Genomic DNA, 19,463 nt, shown 5'->3' with positions numbered 1-19,463 from the left:
TAAAAGTCTCCTAAAGAGGTGTTTTTTTCCTGTCCACTTCAAATAGATGCAATGATCTGAGGACAGTACAAAACTTCAACATGTTTCTTTTAACATCCCTTACAAACCAGACATTAACAATCTGTAACTGTATTCTCAGGAGAGATGAAGAAGTCTCCTGCCAACTGTATTTACCTCTAGGCCAGGCAATAAACTGGCTGGGAACATTGTTTTGTTACTAGGTGAGAATCTGGCTTACTCAGTTAGGAATAGATGAGTTCCTGTAAACATTGTTCTTATGAATACATTATATATCACAGAAAATATTATAAAGGAAAATAGGCATTAAAAAAATGTAGGACAAATCCTACCGAGGCAGTGTTATCTGGTGGGTGGAGCAGTGAACTCCATTAATTAAACCAGTACAACTTCTAAATGTGACTTCTATGTGGCGACAGTTGTATGTGCAACTATAAAAGTGAGCTGCAGCTCACGAAAGCTTATGCTCAAATAAATTGGTTAGTCTCTAAGGTGCCACAAGTACTCCTTTTCTTTTTGCGAATACAGACTAACACGGCTGCTACTCTGAAACAGTCTTATTTTGGTTAGCTTCAGTCAATAAGTAATTGACTGAAGCCATACCAAAATAAGAGTGTCCACAAGGACTTTTGCACTGGTTTAACTAAGTTGATTTAACATCACATTTTTAATTAAACTGGTGCAACACCTGTGTACAGACAAGTCCTAAGTGTTTTTACAGAGCCCAGCATAATGGGACTGCAGTCTCAGCTGGGGCCTCTAAATGCTACTGCAATAGAAATAATATCAAACCCAGAAATAACACGGACTATTAAAAGCATATTTAGGGCAAAGTTTAACATTTTTGACCAACATTTTTGAATGAATGTAACAAGAAGAAAAAGAAGAGTTTAAAAGAGCTGGGTTGAAGAACTTTTTACAGCACTTTGCACAATTGTATGCTTATCTCCATGGGGAAAGCTAATTAATCACTCTTATTCAATACAAAAAGACATAGTGCTTGTACCAGCAGTCATTGCTGCAGGTCAAGTTGCAAAGCACTTCCTGTGTAACTCAAAATGCAGCCAAAAGTTGGAAAATACAAATGTTAGGGTTAATCGTGCTACTTGTGTGTATGATCAAATTAGCCTTTAAATACACGCCCATACGTTATTTTAGATTTGTGAGTGTATGTAAGGCTGTAAGGAAAATGGTATTTGAAATCCTATGCGCTCACATGACTAAAAATCCCATTATAAATGCCTGCATGCAAAATGATAGAATGAAAGTTGCATGTTAAACCTTAACTTTCTCATTTCCTGACCTTGGAGTGCTTCCTTGTGGAACCTTAACTATACATTAACTTAGTGTTTTACACCAAGGTTGAAATGTTCAAAGCCGACTGGGGCATTTAGCCACATAACTCAATGGTATTTGTGTGGCAAAATCACCTAGTTGGCTTTGAAAATCTGTCTCTGATTACACAATAGGTTCACTGTACAGGCCGAATCATGCAAGCCCTTTCTCCCATGAGTACGGATTAGTGAATAAGAATTTTGTGGCTCAAGTCCTAAGGCCTTATCTATACAATAACATCTCATGGAATTTGTAGCCAGTTAATGGTATGGCTGGCTCTAAACATGATTTTTGTGACAGCACAGAACATGTCTAACTTTCTGTGTAGCCCTCAAGTGCTCATGGTGTTTTGCTCCTGTCACGGGCCTGGGCTGCCATATGGTTGTCTCTGTAACCAGTTCAGCGTGCTGCTTTTGTGCGATATGGACAGGTCGCCTAACTGCCTGCGTAATGGATTTGGACAGTCATCCTTCTTTGCCCCAGCTCTTTGTAGTAGGACATCCCACAGCATGTTACTTTACATGTTGCTTGTGATGCTCTGTGTTTGTCCTTAGGCCATTCAGTGCTTCCTACAGCCGAACGAAAACAGGCACAAATCCAGTTTTGTGGGGAAAGGAGGAAACATTTTTTTGTGTCAGGTTGATATTTTTTTAAGTGACAGCTATTAGAAGCTGCTCATTGGTCTGGAATATTCTTAGTCTTGGTGGAGAGGGATGAGTGACCATAGTGCACGTGCGATGGGTGATGGCAATTTATCCTGTTAGTCTGCAAACAGTCAGAACGCTCCACCATGTATGTTTGTAGTTGTGTAAAGTACACGTACACACAAGATTGTAGCATTATATCAGGGGTTTTCAAACTGGGGGTTCTGAGGTTATTACATAGGAGGTCGCAAGCTGTCAGCCTCTACCCCAAACCCCACTTTGCCTCCAGCATTTATAATGGTGTTAAATATATTGAAAAGTGTTTTTAATTTATACGGGGAAGTCGTACTCAGAGGCTTGCTATGTGAAAGGGGTCACAAATACAGGAGTTTGAGAACCACTGCAGTATCTGTACCAGACTTTGCCAGTTCCCAGCCTTGTTTGTCCAAAGAGTAATTAGATTCCTCTGTCAAGGTGAAGTGCCAAGCATGATTTTGCCCAAATTATTTAGTGCTCAGATAATTATAAAACAATCTCTTTTGCCTATCCTGCTCATCTTATGTTGCAGATCTAGATGCAAGATGACCCCAATGAAATTCAGGTTTCAGAGTAGTAGCAGTGTTAGTCTGTATTCACAAAAAGAAAAGGAGGACTTGTGGCACCTTAGAGACTAACCAATTTTATTTGAGCATGAGCTTTCGTGAGCTACAGCTCACTTCATCGGATGCATACTGTGGAAGCTGCAGAAGACATTATATACACACAGAGACCATGAAACAATACCTCCTCCCACCCCACTCTCCTGCTGGTAATAGCTTATCTAAAGTGATCATCAAGTTGGGCCATTTCCAGCACAAATCCAGATTTTCTCACCCTCCGCCCCCCCCTCCCCACACACAAACTCACTCTCCTGCTGGTAATAGCCCATCCAGAGTGACCACTCTCTTCACAATGTGAATGATAATCAAGGTGGGCCATTTCCAGCACAAATCCAGGTTCTCTCACCCCCCTCCAAAAACCACACACACAAACTCACTTTCCTGCTGGTAATAGCCTATCCAAAGTGACAACTCTCCTTACAACGTGCATGAAAATCAAGGTGGGACATTTCCAGCACAAATACAGGTTTTCTCACCCCCCCCCCCTTTTTCCAAAAAACACACACTCACAAACTCTCTCCTGCTGAAATTTATTTGAGCATAAGCTTTCGTGAGCTCCCGCTCACTTCATCGGATGCATTCAGTGGAAAATATAGTGGGGAGATTTATATAGATCGAGAACATGAAACAATGGGTGTTACCATACACACTGTAGGGAGAGTGCTCACTTAAGGTGAGCTATTACCAGCAGGGGGGAAGGGGAACCTTTTGTAGTGATAATCAAGGTGGGCCATTTCCAGCAGCTGACAAGAACATCTGAGGAACAGTGGAGAGTGGGGGGCGGAATAAACAAGGGGAAATAGTTTTACTTTGTGTAATGACACATCCACTCCCAGTCTTTATTCAAGCCTAAGTTAATTGTATCCAGTTTGCAAATTAATTCCAATTCAGCAGTCTCTGGCTGGAGTCTGTTTTTGAAGTTTTTTTGTTGAAGAATTGCAACTTTTAGGTCTGTAATCGAGTGACTAAAGAGATTGAAGTGTTCTCCGACTGGTTTTTGAATGTTATAATTCTTGATGTCTGATTTGTGTCCATTTATTCTTTTACGTAGAGACTGTCCAGTTTGACCAATGTACATAGCAGAGGGGCATTGCTGGCACAGGCAGCTTCCCTATCACGTAATATTAACCTACACAGGTAAGGCCACTTAGATGGATTTTTGTCCCGTAGGAGGAAGGTGAAATTCAGTTATTAGTCATAAAGGTAAGATTGCTCAGCTGAATTTGGCTGTGCCAAGGTGCTGGTTTAGCAATTGGAATTGCACAGTCACTGTACAGCTCAGTGGAGCTGCAACATAATTCAAGTTGATGGGGTGGTGTTTTTTTAATCAGTGATAAGATTGCTTGGCAGTCAAATGGCTGAGGCACAAAGGAAAGGAAAGCTCAGTAGTGAATAGCATGCTCTACTTACTCTACCAGAGGGCTCTAGCTATTCCAGAGAAAGCCAGCTGCCCCACGGAGATTTGTGTGTGTGCTTGTTTTCATACTAGTGGCCTTGAACGGCAAAGAGCCATTTGGAAGTTCAGAGTTCTGGGTCCCTTTTCCATTTATGTAAGGCCTTTTCTACACAACAAAGTTTTGTCAGCAAAAGCTGCCTTTTGCCGACAAAACAGGGGACGTGTACACACTACAAAGCTACTTTAGGGGTCAAAAATCTGCTGTTTTCCTGACAAAATAAAACTACCTCCACGAGAGGCATAGAGCTTTTTATAGCAAAATTAAAGCAACAGAGCATCGGCGTAGACACTGCTGTTTGTATTGTTGACATAACTGGCTTCCACCAGTATCCCACAATGCCTGTGGTGACCGCTCTGCTCACTGTTTTGATCTCTGCTGCCCTGCAGGCATGCGCCCCTCTGCTTCAAAACTCTGGAAAGTATCTGACAGCTGAGCCTGCTGCTCCCTTTCGGGGACAAAGAGCAAATCATTAGCGGGGAATGCTGCTGTTCTGCCCTGCATTGGGAACACAGGGGCAGGCAGACTGCTGCTGCAGAGAGCGGGGGTGGGGGAGGATGGGAAAGGGGACTGCTGGGCTGCTTTGACATTCCTCAGCAGGGAGAGCTGAGCTCACGGAGGTGCTCAGGATGCGGCTGTGGGAGAACTCAGCAGGAATCCCAGAACCATAGGTACGCAGACAGGCAGAGCGGGTTGTTTCGGGAGAGGCTGCTGTGCCAAGCAGAGCTGGGGGATGACATGGGAGGGTGTCCCCCTCACCTTGCCGCATGGTAGGTCGGTCAGTCCGCCTGCTGTCTCCCGCACCCCAGACACACTGCTCTCCTCTCCCTCTCCCACCACGCTTCAGTTGAAAAGTGGCTGACAAGGATGGGATTGAGAAACCTGCCCCCTGTGATGCTGTACCTGCCCAGTGAGGCATGGCAAACCCTTCCCAAAGTACCCTGTGGCCAGTTGCACAGTGGGATAGGTACCACAGTGCACTGCTCTCTGGGTCTGATGCAAGAGTTGTTAGTGTGGATGTGCTCTGCCGCCACAAGGAGCTAGGGTGGACATGCAACAGTGCTTTAATTAAGGCGGCATAACTTTTATGGACAAAACTTTATAGTGTAGACAAGGCCTAAGATAGATTCAACATGTGAGAGGAAAGGAGACTGGAGTCACCCCATAGTACAACCATAGCTGGTGGTTGGGGGGACAAACGGTTAATATTCTGGGATGTAAAACTGCCTTTTTACCTCTTCAGGTGGGTCCTCTGAGCACAAAGAATTCCCTCATTGGACTCCCACCCCCTCAAAGGCCTCATGGTGTGGTGACTGTCTAATGGGGAAAGGCTGTGCACAGCTCCCTTGGAACCCATCAAAACTGCACCGTAGAGAAGGAAGTGCTTCCCCAGGACTGGACATGCTGCCTCCTCAATGCTACCAGCCTAAGGACCTGACCCTGATCTCTCATAGTGGGGACGGCCCAGCCCAACATCTCTAAAGGAAACGTCAGTTTAACGAGCTTTCCTGCATTCTGCCTGGTTAGCTGATAAAATGGAAGCAGCTGAATTTTGAGACACTATAGCAGTTTGAGTCACAAGTGAAAAACTCCATATCCTATAGAGCCATCAATCCAAACCCACCCTGGACAGGTACAACACGAGCAGCATAGCCCCACCCACGCACTTCAGATTCAACTCGGAAGGACTTTCATGGGGCTCAAGGGTGCTTTCATTTCCATGGCCATTCAGTGCCAGCAATGTCTTGCTAGACTGCCTGCGAGAGCAATTTTACTGCCAGTTCTGGTGGCATCCTGCTTTCACACCAGAAGAACATTATGATGAATAGATGAGAACCACATTTCCAAAGGGACCTCAACAAGGTAGCGCTTTGTGAAAGGGATTTTGTGTATGCATCGACAGCACAATAGCACACTGCAGAGTATATTAATCATGGTAATAAGGTATCTCATTTTAACCCCCCAGTTCTGGGAGTACAGTAAACTGTAGGAACCAGGCGCAGAATTTAGACAGCTAACTGGCTGCCTTTACATGGATGAGCAATATTTACAAGTCAGAGAATGTAGCCATCTCTGTATTGTCACTTGTGCCTATATCTCACTTGCCCACAAAACTGCAGAGGAATCTATTTAACTTATTTGTCCTCTATTGGCATTGTGTCAGAACACTTCACAATCATGAATATATTTTGCTTAACACCAACCCTGTGAGGTATGGAAGTGCCATTCCCCCCATTTTACAGATGGGAAACTGAGGCACGGAGAGGATAGGTGACTTGCTCACAGTCACACCAGGAGTCTGTGGTAGAGCAGGGAATTGAAGCTGGATCTTCAAGTCCTAGGCTAGTGCCCTAATCACTGGCCCATCCTTCCTCTCTTGGATGGGGCACAGTTGTGCACACACAAAGTTAAGGGTGTCTTGAAAATCTCACTGCATATTTTGTCATAAAATCCAAAAAACAGTTTCATTTCCATGGATTATTTAAGATAACTGCTTGATTTCATCATAATCAAACACTTTTTATGTTGTCTTCTGGAGTGTGTGGAAAGGGCCTGTTAAGGCAAGATCCTCTATGGCCCTTATGCAGTTGCGCAATAGAGGCGAGTGTAAGGAGCCCCCGACATCAAAAAAAGATGGTAGAAGTGAATGGTGGGAAAAATAAATGAACACACTATATGACTGCAGCTGCGCTTGTCCAAGAGAAGGTCTTTAATTTCACTCGAGGACAGAACTTTCCGGAAACAGCTAACTCTTAACATCAGTAACATCAAGGATTTTCACACACAGTCATAAAATATTTGGAAATGTGCACAGATGGCAGGGCAGACAGTTCTCAAATGGTTTCAAAAGTCATGAGTTTTTTCTAGTACCAATTACATACGTGTCTCAGGGAGCGCTTACCTTGGCTGTACAGAAACAGACAGAGTGTCGGTCTCTCTGCCCAGATTAGAATGCAGACTCCATTAAGGCAACAACAACCATACTTAGGCACCTGAAATGTATACAAGGTGGATTTAAAAAAACACATCTGTTCTCTGCAGCTATGTGGCTCTGACATTAAGACTACGCAGAAGGTGTGGCTCATGTTCCAGATGCACAGACTGCCGTATCTACAACCTGCTAAACTGTAAAACAATCTGGCAAGCTACCGTTCACCTGCAGTAAAAGGGGAGTAGGAGCTGCTAAACTATGTAGGAAAAGGACTAGTCCTCCGTGTGAGGCAAGCCCTGTGTTTGCTTTTTTTGTTGCCTTAACACTTTTCTTGGCTTACCCGGTAACATTTAGAGCCTTGCAATCACAGACTGGGCTCTTCGGAGAAAAGTTACTGCCTCATCTTTGCCCCCTGTTCCCGCTAGGTTACAATAGGTTAATGCCATAAAGCAAGGATCAGATTTCAAATCTCACAACTGCCTCTCCTCTTGTGCTAAGATTCCTCAAGCCAGACTGCCTATGGCATAAGGGGGTGGGGTGCTGGAGTCAGCAAGGCTGGGCCCATGGTTGGAGGGGTGCTTTATAGCTTCAACAACTGATAGATGGACTTAAAGATTTCAAAGAGCTGACTTAGCAGCTCTTGTAGCTAACCTCACCTAGCTACGAACACACCTGACATCCTGTTCCTGCTACAGAATACTGTGCACTGCACAAACTTCATACTGAACACACAACCACTGCAACACACTGTTAGGTTTGAGAAATTTAATGTCCTCCAGCCCCTTTGAAGTCTAATTGTTTGTCAAAGGGCTCTCCAAAAAGAGGGCAGGAAATTCCCCTGCCATTGTGTCCCAGTTCATACTCTCAGGCCTGTTGCTCGACACCCCCATGGAGGCCATAAATCAATCTCAGATTGCAAATTAAGCATACAGTGTATCACTGCTGATGTTAGCGATAATGGCATCACTGCACCCTAACAGCCAACCTCCTGAGCTGAAATCCATGGCAACTCTTAATACAGCCTGTCAGGTTTTCCACGGAGCTGTGTATCCGTGATATATTATCGTCGCAATCTCAGAAAGAATGCATGCTTGCACTCCTTGCTATCTAAGGGGTAATATTTGTCGTAAAAATCCAAAATGTATTCTTCAGTCTTAAATCCAAATTTTTGATACAGCAGCATAGCGGAGTTGCTTGCAGAGACGTGAAGAGTAACATCTTTGCCCATGCAGGTCTGCCAAAGAAAAAACACAGCCAGACAATGAGAGCGCCTCCAGGGAAAAGGAGGAGGTGAAGAAACTCTTAAATTCTAGAATTTAACTACTTAGAGAAATGTGGGAAAAGCAGAGGCCTTGAAACAGAGAAATTACAACACATAGCAACAGCTGAAATCAGATGAACTATTGTTTATCAAAAACCTTTGTGACTGAGTAATCAGCAGTTTGAGGGCAGGAACAGAAACTAGACTTTAATTTGTCAATTTTCCTATCTCCTTCTCAGTGTAATTGTTAATTAAAAATAATCTCAAACACTTACTAACAGTGACCTGAAGAAAAAAACATCCAAAAGAGTAGGCATTCTGCTTCTGGGGCTGGACACATCTCTGTCATCAAATACACCTAGACTTGCTAGAATCACACTGGCACCACTAGGTTACCTCCAGGTGTGTCACACTGGAATTCCAGTAGATCCCAGCCTGATCCACTCCCATCCTTGAGCCCCTGGGCTCGCAGCCTGAGAAGCCCAGCTAAATATCTGTGTTCAGATAGTAAGTGGCAATTCTGACATTAACTTGGAGATTCCTTGTTATTTAGCAATCAGATTATTCATAAAAACTCTCCAATATGTTTAATATAATAATTCTTCTGACTTTTAGAACTCCTTTCATGCCATGCTCTGAAAGCACTTTGCATCCATTACATCCAAACGGTAAGTACAAGGAAGGAGTAGGATACAGCCATTAAAGAATTTTAATGACAGAGCATTTGATCTTGGCATGCAAGAAAAATTAATTCTTGTTTTCAGAGGCTAGTAATAAGACTCCCACCTGTATGAGGCCAGAATAAAGCAATCAAAATTAGGGACATTTTTGAAAAAGAAAAGTTAGAACCAGAACATTAGAAATATTCAGCCTTGCCCCCAGTGAAATGTGTAACTTTTGGAACTGCATTCACACAATTCACAGTGCGCTGTTTGCATCAGAGGATGGAATCTAGTCTATTGTAGATTATGCTACTGCCAGCAGTTCATCTCAAACTGAATATAACCTGCCTCCCACCATAGACCCAAATACCCAGCAGATCAGTGGTAGTCAAACAGAAGCCTAATGTGAAGTGGCAATCTCTCGTTATCACTGGAGTCGGTTTGTGGGACCCCCACTGTTTGTGGGACACCAGTGCAAATCCTGGTTAGCTTGAACTTGATGGCATTACTTTGGTTTTATCCCAGTGTAACTGGGAGCAGAATTTGGTCAACTGTTTATTTTAGATCCTGCAAACAGTAGTGAAAAGAAAAGGAGTACTTGTGGCACCTCAGAGACTAACCAATTTATCTGAGCATAAGCTTTTGTGAGCTACAGCTCACTTCATCGAATAAATTGGTTAGTCTCTAAGGTGCCACAAGTACTCCTTTTCTTTTTGCAAATACAGACTAACACGGCTGTTACTCTCAAACAGTAGTGGTAATTTTCCACAATGGCCCATCAATGGGCCGAAACTCTGCCACAGAGGAGACCTAATTCAGTTTTCATGCCCCTTTGAATTTTGGCATCTCTTCTAAGGATGTGTCCTCACTAGACTTTTGTACCTTGAGTTCACTGATGCCAGTGAACTCGAGGCAGTTAACACATTTGTAAAATGTGGGCATTCCTCACATTTGATCCAAGTGACAAACATTTGGTCTTTACCTAAACCAAGATACATTTGAACAAGCACCCTACATGTCAGAGTCTATGGCATTAACTCTGCTTGTGATCTAGTCATCGGTGGCCAGTGACTGGTGTAGCTGAGTTACAGGTAAGGAAAGCTACACTGGTACTGATTGAGCCTTCCCCTGCTTGAAACTGGGATTAGCTCATCCAGTGCAGATCGCAACTTTTCTTCTCTACGCTTGCGGTTTGCAATGTTGCTGCTGCACAGTTACTGGCTGCTGATGGATGAATTAGAGCCAAACCCAAATACAGACAAGGCCTATATCACTTGGCTAATCTCCTAGGCCATCCAATCACGCATAGCCTACCCTATTTGAAAATGTCCTTTTAAATCCATTAAAACATTCTGTTTGAGTATAATGATTTTCACAATAAAAATTCACACATTGTGTACTTACATGGGTGATGTGCTACCAACAAGGTAACAAAGGATGGGAAAGGGAGAGAGAGAGGATAAAAACAAGCGGTATTGACTCAGCACTGTTTGCATCCACACATAAAGATGGGGACAATGCTGGCTCCTTATCAAGGAGAAGAATCTTGCAGCTACCTGAATAAGATGGTAGATCATAAAGGTTGCAATCCCTGCTCTTCTCCACTCAGGGTGAACAAACAGAAAAGAGATGTAAGCTTCATTGTATTTCACGTCTGGCACCATGAAGCCAAAGGCAATGATGACTTTTTTGTAAAGGACAACAACACTGAAGTCTGGATACTGCAGGCATTCTGACAAATCAATTCCTACAGGGTGTGAGAAGAGCACAGCTATAAAGCACTGCAAACCAAAGGGAAATGTTAATTCAATACAAAACAGTTCATACAATATCATACAGTCAGGGCATAATGGAATTTAAGGGAAATTAACAGCTTAAAGAGTGTTAAAAAGCAGGTTTTTCAGAAGAATCTGCTCAACTACTACTTTTTGTTGTCATTTTCAAACTCTTATGCATAGAAAGATGCTATCAGCCTGCAGGGCCAGAAAAGAAGTCTTACTGTTGAAGTCAATGGGAGCAGCATTTAGCCCATGTACAGAAGAAAAAAAATCCTTAAAAATGGACTCTACGGCAGCCGGTGCTAAGAAATTAACAACATTGATTCACACCCAAATGGTATGAAAATAAAGACAAAAAACTAACTTAAAATGTGGTTCTGCTCTAAAAAGTGATGGTAAAAATGGCACCTTGTTACCCAACTGATGATCTTCCTGTGTGTATTCAGAGCCACAGCTACTGAATTCATAAAGGGCCCAATTCCAAACACACACATGAATAAAGTTACATGTGTAAATGATAGCTGGACTGGGTCCTAAATGTGTTTGTACTGCTCTTTACTTCTGGTAGTACTTCTGCCCTGCATAGCCAATAAAGCTATGGGACAGTGTAATGGATTCTATTACAGCTTGCTCATCAACAGGATTGTATTGCTGGCAATACGTGACTCCAAAAGAATTTCAGATCTCAGGTTGAGATTCCAGGGCTGCAGACTGAAAAACTGTATTTGTATTTGTACACTGGTCAGATCCGGTCTAGAGCCAGGGAGGTACAATCAACGCGGAATCCCAAGAAGCCATGTGTAAGGAAGCCACCTCCTCTCTTCTGCAGATGAGACCTCTTTTCATGAAGAAGGAAGATAGAGTAACACTGGACTTTTTGCAGATGCAAGAAAGGGTTCATAGATTTTGAAATGAAGCACAGAAATTAAAATGATCCTGCCCAGATTTAAATCTGATTTATGGAGCTTAGATTCACTAGAGATTTTTTGCATCAGTTAAATAGAGGAAGTAAGTATCTTTGGTTATGTCTTCATTGGGGGGAAAAAAAGTTATGGTTTTATGGGAAGATAACTAGCTTAAGTTAGTTTTGTTGATGCACAATCTTAGTGGATACAAGGCATTGTAGTTTTTATCTTAGCATAGCCACTTAATCAGCCCTACAATCCCCACCTGGGGTTTACTTCAACTAGCTACCTCAAGGGGAAAACTATATTGCCTTATCTCTAGTAGGATTTTATTATCTTGGTGTAAAAAACCCAACCCACCCACCCCCCCCTTCTTTTTTTTTTTTTTTTTTTTTTTTTTGCAGTGAAGACATAGCCTTTGTAAAAGCTAGTTTGGACACTCCTCACATGTTTTTGGTTTACCCTCTGCTGATCCCTCCTAGCCTGTAAACAAAAGATTTTAATTCTCTAAGCCTTTACAAAGGTCTGAACTACCTTTAATTAAGTGGCAACAGACTTATCCTTTAAGTCACTTTTCAGAGTAGAACAGTGCACTTGATCCGTGTCTGTACAGTCCTTAGTGCAATGCGGTACTGGGCCATGCCTGGGGCTCCTAAGCACTATGGTAACAGAAATCATTAATAATAAATATAAGGGCCAGATTCTCCATTACACCTGGGCAAAGGTAGTGCCCAGTACATGTAAGCCATTACCATTCTAATTTTGTAATATTTTACACCCATTTTCCACAGATGGAAATGCCTAAGCAAGATGCAAGGCAGGGAAGAATCAGACCCTTCATGTTTCCTCATATGCTCATTAAAACCATCACAAAAATGCCAACAACGGATGTATTTGCAAAGTTGGAGTAACAGAGTAACAGCACATTGTTTTTCTGTAACACGAATTATTCTTGAGATTTAAAACTTCATGGAATACTGGGAGCAAACAGTGGAATTAACCAATCTCTTGCTTGAGAAAGAGCTGGGTGGAGAGGAATCAGTGATAAGGAGAAGTGTTAATTATCTCAGGGCTGTAGTCTACTGTGAAATGACTCAGAGCTTGTCTGTACACAAAGCTGAATGGCTTTGACTACCGGTTATAAAGCAGTACAGCCCCAACATGGCGTGTATACTGGCTTTATATAAGTACAGTTTAGGGCGCATCTACATGGGAGGTGTTTGCCTTATGCTAGTATAATTATATCAGTATGGTTAAAGCACTGTACATTATACTGGTTGGTATAACTCTCCTGTTTAGACACACACATTCCAGAATGAGTAACTTTTTTAGGCTATTTAAACTGCTTCCAAAGCTACATAAGCTAAACCAGAAAAAAGCCACTCTTATGCCATAACTACAACTCCACACAGAATCATAGAATATCAGGGTTGGAAGGGACCTCAGGAGGTATCTAGTCCAAGCCCCTGCTCAAAACAGGACCACTTCCCAACTAAATCATCCCAGCCAGGGCTTTGTCAAGCCTGACCTTAAAAACATCTAAGGAAGGTGATTCCACCACCTCCCTAGGTAACCCATTCCAGTGCTTCACCACCCTCCTAGTGAAAAAGTTTTTCCTAATATCCAACCTAAACCTCCCCCATTGCAACTTGAGACCACTACTCCTTGTTCTGTCATCCGCTACCACTGAGAACAGTCTAGATCCATCCTCTTTGGAACCCCCTTTCAGATAGCTGAAAGCAGCTATCAACCCCCCCCTCATTCTTCTCTTCTGCAGACTAAATAATCCCAGTTCCCTCAGCCTCGCCTCATAAATCATGTGCTCCAGCCCCCTAATCATTTTTGTTGCCCTCCGCTGGACTCTTTCCAATTTTTCCACATCCCTCTTGTAGTGTGGGGCCCAAAACTGGACACAGTACTCCAGATGAGGCCTCACCAATGTCGAACAGAGGGGAACGATCACGTCCCTCGATCTACTGGCAATGCCCCTACTTATACATCCCAAAATGCCACTGGCCTTCTTGGCAACAAGGGCACACTGTTGACTCATATCCAGCTTCTCGTCCACTGTAGGATGAGATCCTTTTCTGCAGAACTGCTGCCGAGCCATTCAGTCCCTAGTCTGTAGCGGGGCATGGGATTCTTCCTTCCTAAATGCAGGACTCTGTACTTGTCCTTGTTGAACCTCATCAGATTTCTTTTGGCCCAATCCTCTAATTTGTCTAGGTCCCTCTGTTTCCTATCCCTACCCTCCAGCAAATCTATCCCTACCACTCCTCCCAGTTTCGTGTCATCTGCAAACTTGCTGAAGGTGAAATCCACGCCATCCTCCAGATCATTAATGAAGATATACAACAAAACTGGCCCCGGGACCAACCCTTGGGGCACTCCGCTTGATGCCGGCTGCCAACTAGACATGGAGCCATTGATCACTACCCATTGAACCTGATGATCTAGCCAGCTTTCTATCCACCTTATAGTCCATATAGGGAGTCACATTGGTATAATTAGAGCACTTTAAATTCACACCCTTCCTTATACCGGTATAATTTCCACATGTAGACAAGCCTTATTTGTGGAGGTTCTTGTATCAGTATCAGGCACCTTTATACCAGTATAATTGTATTCACACTAAGGGCGGTACTGGTATAAATATTTCAGTAGAAAATCTCACCTTTAACTGACACCCAGTGTGACTGCAGTTTGGCTACACATACCCAAGCTATCTTTAATCTCATAAGCTCAGGTACCAGAACAGGGAAGCCAGGGCAGCTGACCAAAACCCTGGGTAATTACTCACAGGGCTAGCCCACTCTGTCGCATCTTCAATGCTCTGGTACATGAGCTAGCTAGATTAAAACTAGATAGATATATTTCCACTAGGAGCCTAAATAACTGTGTATTTGGGCCTTGGTGCTTATCACAAATTCCAGTCTGTGCCATAAGGATAGGCACTGAGTGGATGGGGGATTGAGGGATTTGGAGGGATGTGGGGGAGAGTTGTGATAAAGGTGTTCAGTTTCTGTTAGAACCAGAGGGTGTCTCATGCTTTCCAAAGTTGCATGTGTAAAGACAGACATGCCAATTTATCGACTACTGATTTAGGGCTTAATGGTGCTATTGCAATACAAATAATATCTAATAATAATAATCGGCCAAGTGTAGTGCAAATATTGATTTTAAAATATAGGTGTGGACTGCTTGCTTGTGTGTTGTGAAAAACTTAGTTTGCAGTGTTAGAGATGCTGAACCACATAGCAGATCATCATTACTAAGTCTCTACTGCCTAGGAACCACACCCAAGATCAGGGCTGCATAGTGACATGCACATAGTAAGAGACAGATCCTGCCCCAGGGAGCTTACAATAAAAAAAAAAAAAAATAAAAAGCAACACAGACAAATAAATACTATAAGCCCTATTTTACCAAAGGGAAACTGTGGCCCAGAGAGATTAAGGACCTTGCCCATGGTCACATAGGGAGCATGTGGCAGAGGCAGGAATCCTACCCAGATTGCCTGAGTTCCAGTCCAGTGCGTTGCGGCCTTGTGCTTACTGGGAAGAAACTTTCCTCTCACACCACTTAGGAACAGTGTCTCGTAAAACCTCTGTTTACTATGATAAGGCCCTGATTCAGCAAAACACTTAAGCGGGTGCTTAACTTTAGGCAGGCAAGTAGTCCTCTTAGCTCACAAACTCCAAGCACAGTACATGCTTAAGTGCTTTGCTGACTCAAGGCCCAATTGCCCAGAACGGTTTGATCTCAGAAATGTAGAGGCTGACATGTCTTTCCACCACAGACCATCTGACAGAATTCCTCTTAAATAAATATTTCTAGAATAACTGAGGCAAACAAATAACCACTGAGGAAACAGACCTGCTCCAAAAATAATTTTTAAAACAAAACCTTTTCTTTCCTAGAAAACCAAGTACTGAGGGAATCCTACCAGGCCAGAAGAATTCATGGCACATGGAGTTGATCGTGGGGATGTGGTTCGGGCGAACGTAGCAGTAATCAATGGGTGCTTCAGGCTCAGCCTTCCAGTCGGGGTCGTTCTTGTGTGGATGGGCACAGATTTCTGCCAGCAGCTGGAGTTTAGGAGGCTTGGTCTCATGGTCACGCCTGCCAGTACCACAAAAACAATCAACAATGTGAAAGACAAGCTGGTAACAATAACTGCCACTGCTACTAAATGTTTGCTGCACAGGAAATATTCCTCTGATATACTACAAGTGCTACAAGAGGATGTTGTGTTCCATTCATTCCTGTGGAAACTTGTGCCCAACCAGGCAAAAATACAAGCTATTCACCAGAAGCCAGGATGCTTTTGCAATCCTGAGCACCCTGCACCAGTCTGCCCCTAAGAATGACAGGAGAGAATGACAGAAGTGAGATTCAGACTCTAGGAGTCTGTACCTGATGTAAGGTTTCAGGACGCGAGATGTGTAGGGACTGACGATGCTGTGGTCTGTCACCAAGTCTTCTGAGCCTACCAGTCGGTACAGAAATTTTGTTGTCTGGTGCCTATATCCCTTCATAGCAGGCAGCGCAGTCTACATGGCAGGACAAAAATAAATGGTCATGTCAGGGGAGCTGCCAACAGCCTAATGTTTGGAACCCAAAGCTACAGAGGGGAAAAGACTTCTCACAGTCGGGGTTTCCACCTGTCCAACCAGGGAGTCTGGCACCTACAGTCCAGTGCTCCTGCCCATAGTGACTCCACAGCTCCCCCAAATTTCAGAGCCTGATCCTGCAAGGTTCTGAGTGCACCCATCACCCACTGTCATCTTGGGAGTGCCCATGGTCCTGGATGGCAAGAAAGTAATGCAATTTGTCAAGGTACTTACACAGGCTCCATCACCAAAGCGTTTGAGTGTAGAAGGAGCATGAGCAACTGGAACTTAGCAACGGTGGCATCTACACGTGTTTGTATTTTACAGAGCAGGGGTGTCCAGCCTGTGGTTCCGGAGCCACATGCGGCTCTTCAGAAGTTAATATGCGGCTCCTTGTCTACGCACCGACTCTGGGGCTGGAGCTACAGGCGCCAACTTTCCAGTGTGCCAGGGGGGTGCTCACTGCTCAATCCCTGGCTGTGCCCCAGGCCCTGCCCCCACTCCACCCCTTCCCGCCCCCTCCCCTGAGCCTGCCATGCCCTTGCTCCTCTCCCCTCCACCGCAGAGCCTCCTGCACGCCACAAAATAGCTGACTGGGAGGTGCGGGGACGGAGGGGGAGGTGCTGATCAGCCGGGCTGCCGGTGGGTGGGAGGCGCTGGGAGCAGGGGGGAGCTGATGGGGGACTGCTGATGTATTACTGTGGCTCTTTGGCAATTCACATTGGTAAATTGTGGCTCCTCCTCAGGCTCAGGTTGGCCACCCCTGTTATAGAGTATTACCCAACTGTAGAATGGAGCTGGGAAGTGCGTTGGTGTGGATACAAGTCCTTTAAAAAATGAAGCTCATTCTTGTAATCCTTTTTACTTTGGGAGCCAGATTTCCTCAGTTTGATGTCAACTGCTTGTAATAGAAACCCTGATACAGCTGGCCCCAGGAGCTAACTTGGAATTGAAAGCACTCACCTGGTACCTGTCCAGGATCCTGAAGTCCTGGCTAGTCGTTCTGTATGTTGCATGCCCTGCTGGCAGCCTGGAAATGCCTCTTTCTTTGGCTCCATAGATCCCATCAACCAAGAGCAGAGCAGCATTCACAACCTGGTCCAAGTCAAAGAGTGGCAGTCCCCTTTCCCTCTTGGCCTGCCGGACTATCAGCTTGCGCCTCAACCTCCGGGCCTCTGGGGTCATGCTCACGGCATTGGGACAGGCCTCCAGCCTCTTCAGAAGTAGCTTTTCCTCATAGATGCTTACAGATGTGTACTTGGGAGCTTTGGGCTTATTGTCCTTCTCCACCTGTGGCTTCCTCTTGTCTCGTCCCCTGGCCTGTAGGGATGCATTTGAATCTTCAGGGTCTTCGCTGTCACCTTCCATCCTCTCTGCTTTCTCTTCTTCACTCTCCACCTCTTGCTTGATCTGCTCAGGCGTTTTCACTTTCTTTCGGCTCACTATCATAGGCCCAGCACCCATTGGCCCACTAGGAGGGGGAATGTACTCTATTCCTGGATCTATGACTCCATCTCCTTCCATTTCTTCATCATCTGTACAGAAGACCAAAATAACTCAGCAGACACACACAAATGCAAACCCAGCATAGCAAGAACATCATCAGCCCAGGGGGTTTGTGGCTTAAGTGTGAAAGAAATATAATGTGGCGTTTACCTGTAATAGCCTGCCTGTCAGACACTCCTGTGCCTACGTTTTCAAAAGTAACTAGTGATTTTGGATGCCCAACTTGAGAAATCTTAAAGGAGTCTGATTTCAGGAAGTGCTGAGCACCTGCCATTTAAGGTCTCTTTAAAGTGTCTCACAGTTTGGCCCCTTAAAACAGGGGCAACCGAAACCAATAGTCCCTTCAAAATGCAGACTCATTTTTTTTTCTATTTTAAAGGAACACTTTTTAAAATTCTTCTTTACTTAATGGCTTCCTTAAAAATTCCTTAAGAGCATGAAAACTGATGCAATAAAATGGCAGAGCTGAGCTGAAGCCTTACAGATTACTGGCCAGACGTTCAGCTGGTGTAAGCTGGACAAGTTCCGCTTAAATTAATGGAGCAAAGCTGATGTGATGTCCTTACTTACAGTGAGTAGTGCTTATTCCATGTGTTCCCCCTATTCATTTCAATGGACTACTCATGGTATAAAGTACTATTCAGCTTCAGTAAGCATCTCACAACCTGACCCAGAATTCATCTCTTTGATTAGGGAATGTTACATGTCTGTACTCAGACAAATGAAAGCACTAGAAAACAAACAAACAAAAACCTCAGTACTTTACTGATGTGAAAGACTCTTTCCTTTAAGAGAGCTCTCTAATTTTGCCTTGACGTGACACTGCAACACTATTACCTGTCATATTGTTTTATGCAGGAATTACTGGGTGAAATTGTCTGCCTTGTGTTATAAAAGATGTCACACTAGATGACCAAGTGGTTCCTTCCTGCCTTAGAATCTCTGACTACATCTGTCTGTGAAAATCTAATTTAGATTGTCATGTAATTAGGAAGAAAACTGCACTTTGCCAGTTATTTTCCATCATGCCTTGAAGTAAAGCAAACAGGGTATTCTCTTTTGTCAAGGTAACTATGTCAACCCTATTGTTAGAAACTGCTTGTCACTTCCTATTAAACACAACACATGGCATCTCTTACCATGAAACAAGGCCTGTGGCGGCATTACATCCGGGATGAGATCTGCTTCTGAGAGCAGGCTGGGAGTAGCTGAATGGGAAGCTGGCGTCCCAGGAGCAGAGAAGTCCAGAGATGGGGAAGGAGACGGGCTTGTCAGAGGAGTTCGATCCGAGGAGCTCAAAGATGAGAAGTCAATCACCTCTCCCTTCTCAAGGACCATGTCAGGGCGACGGCCTCGGTTGGTGAATTTGACAGGAGTGGAGGAGGTGCTTCGGTCCAGGAAGCCGGCTGCCTCCTTCTGGGCTCTCCTAATGTCCTTGGCTTCTTGAGTGCGAGACCTCTTCTCCTTCAGCTCCATGGCTGACTCTACAGGATTGCGGCTCACCCGCTTCCTCAGCCCCTCCACTGTAATGATGGGATCCAGAGGTGGTTTTGATGCTGCTAGAGAATAAATAACTTATTTATTCTAAAAGGCACTGAGCTTTTGATGCCCCTTTACTCATCATTTGTATCCACATGAGCAAATTTTGATGGTAGTCTTTTAAGAAGGGCCTTCAAGCCATGGTTGAAATTCTCCC

At 44.1% G+C, this 19,463-nt stretch overlaps 1 protein-coding gene and 1 long non-coding RNA gene across 4 annotated transcripts in view; one reads left to right on the top strand and one right to left on the bottom strand.

Annotated features, from left to right (window-relative positions):
- The first annotated feature begins 3,707 nt into the window (after positions 1-3,707).
- On the top strand, positions 3,708-7,121 carry LOC122465266. 2 transcript variants are annotated; one of them, XR_006289981.1, is made up of 2 exons: positions 3,708-3,793; positions 5,354-7,121. It is a non-coding gene; the product is annotated as an uncharacterized LOC122465266 (long non-coding RNA). The 2 variants fall into 2 exon arrangements; XR_006289982.1 differs by lacking the exon at positions 3,708-3,793 and adding an exon at positions 4,683-4,781.
- Positions 6,798-19,463, bottom strand: part of KAT14 (lysine acetyltransferase 14) — a 21,402-nt gene continuing 8,736 nt past the window's right edge. The window contains exons 5-10 of one of the 2 annotated variants that reach the window (XM_037896207.2): positions 18,907-19,326; positions 17,225-17,796; positions 16,065-16,201; positions 15,595-15,770; positions 10,522-10,712; positions 6,798-8,276 (exon numbers count right to left, since the gene is read on the bottom strand). In XM_037896207.2, the coding sequence (XP_037752135.1) occupies positions 8,103-8,276; positions 10,522-10,712; positions 15,595-15,770; positions 16,065-16,201; positions 17,225-17,796; positions 18,907-19,326 (1,670 nt within the window). In that variant the 3' untranslated portion in view covers positions 6,798-8,102. The remainder of the gene's footprint in view (positions 8,277-10,521; positions 10,713-15,594; positions 15,771-16,064; positions 16,202-17,224; positions 17,797-18,906; positions 19,327-19,463) is intronic. The other variant, XM_037896208.2, reaches the window with a different exon arrangement.

The sequence above is a fragment of the Chelonia mydas genome, chromosome 3 (genome assembly GCF_015237465.2).
Source record: "Chelonia mydas isolate rCheMyd1 chromosome 3, rCheMyd1.pri.v2, whole genome shotgun sequence".
In the NCBI taxonomy this organism is placed as follows: domain Eukaryota; kingdom Metazoa; phylum Chordata; order Testudines; family Cheloniidae; genus Chelonia; species Chelonia mydas.
The sequence above is the reverse complement of the archived record's forward strand: the minus strand, read 5'-3'. Positions and strand labels throughout refer to the sequence as shown.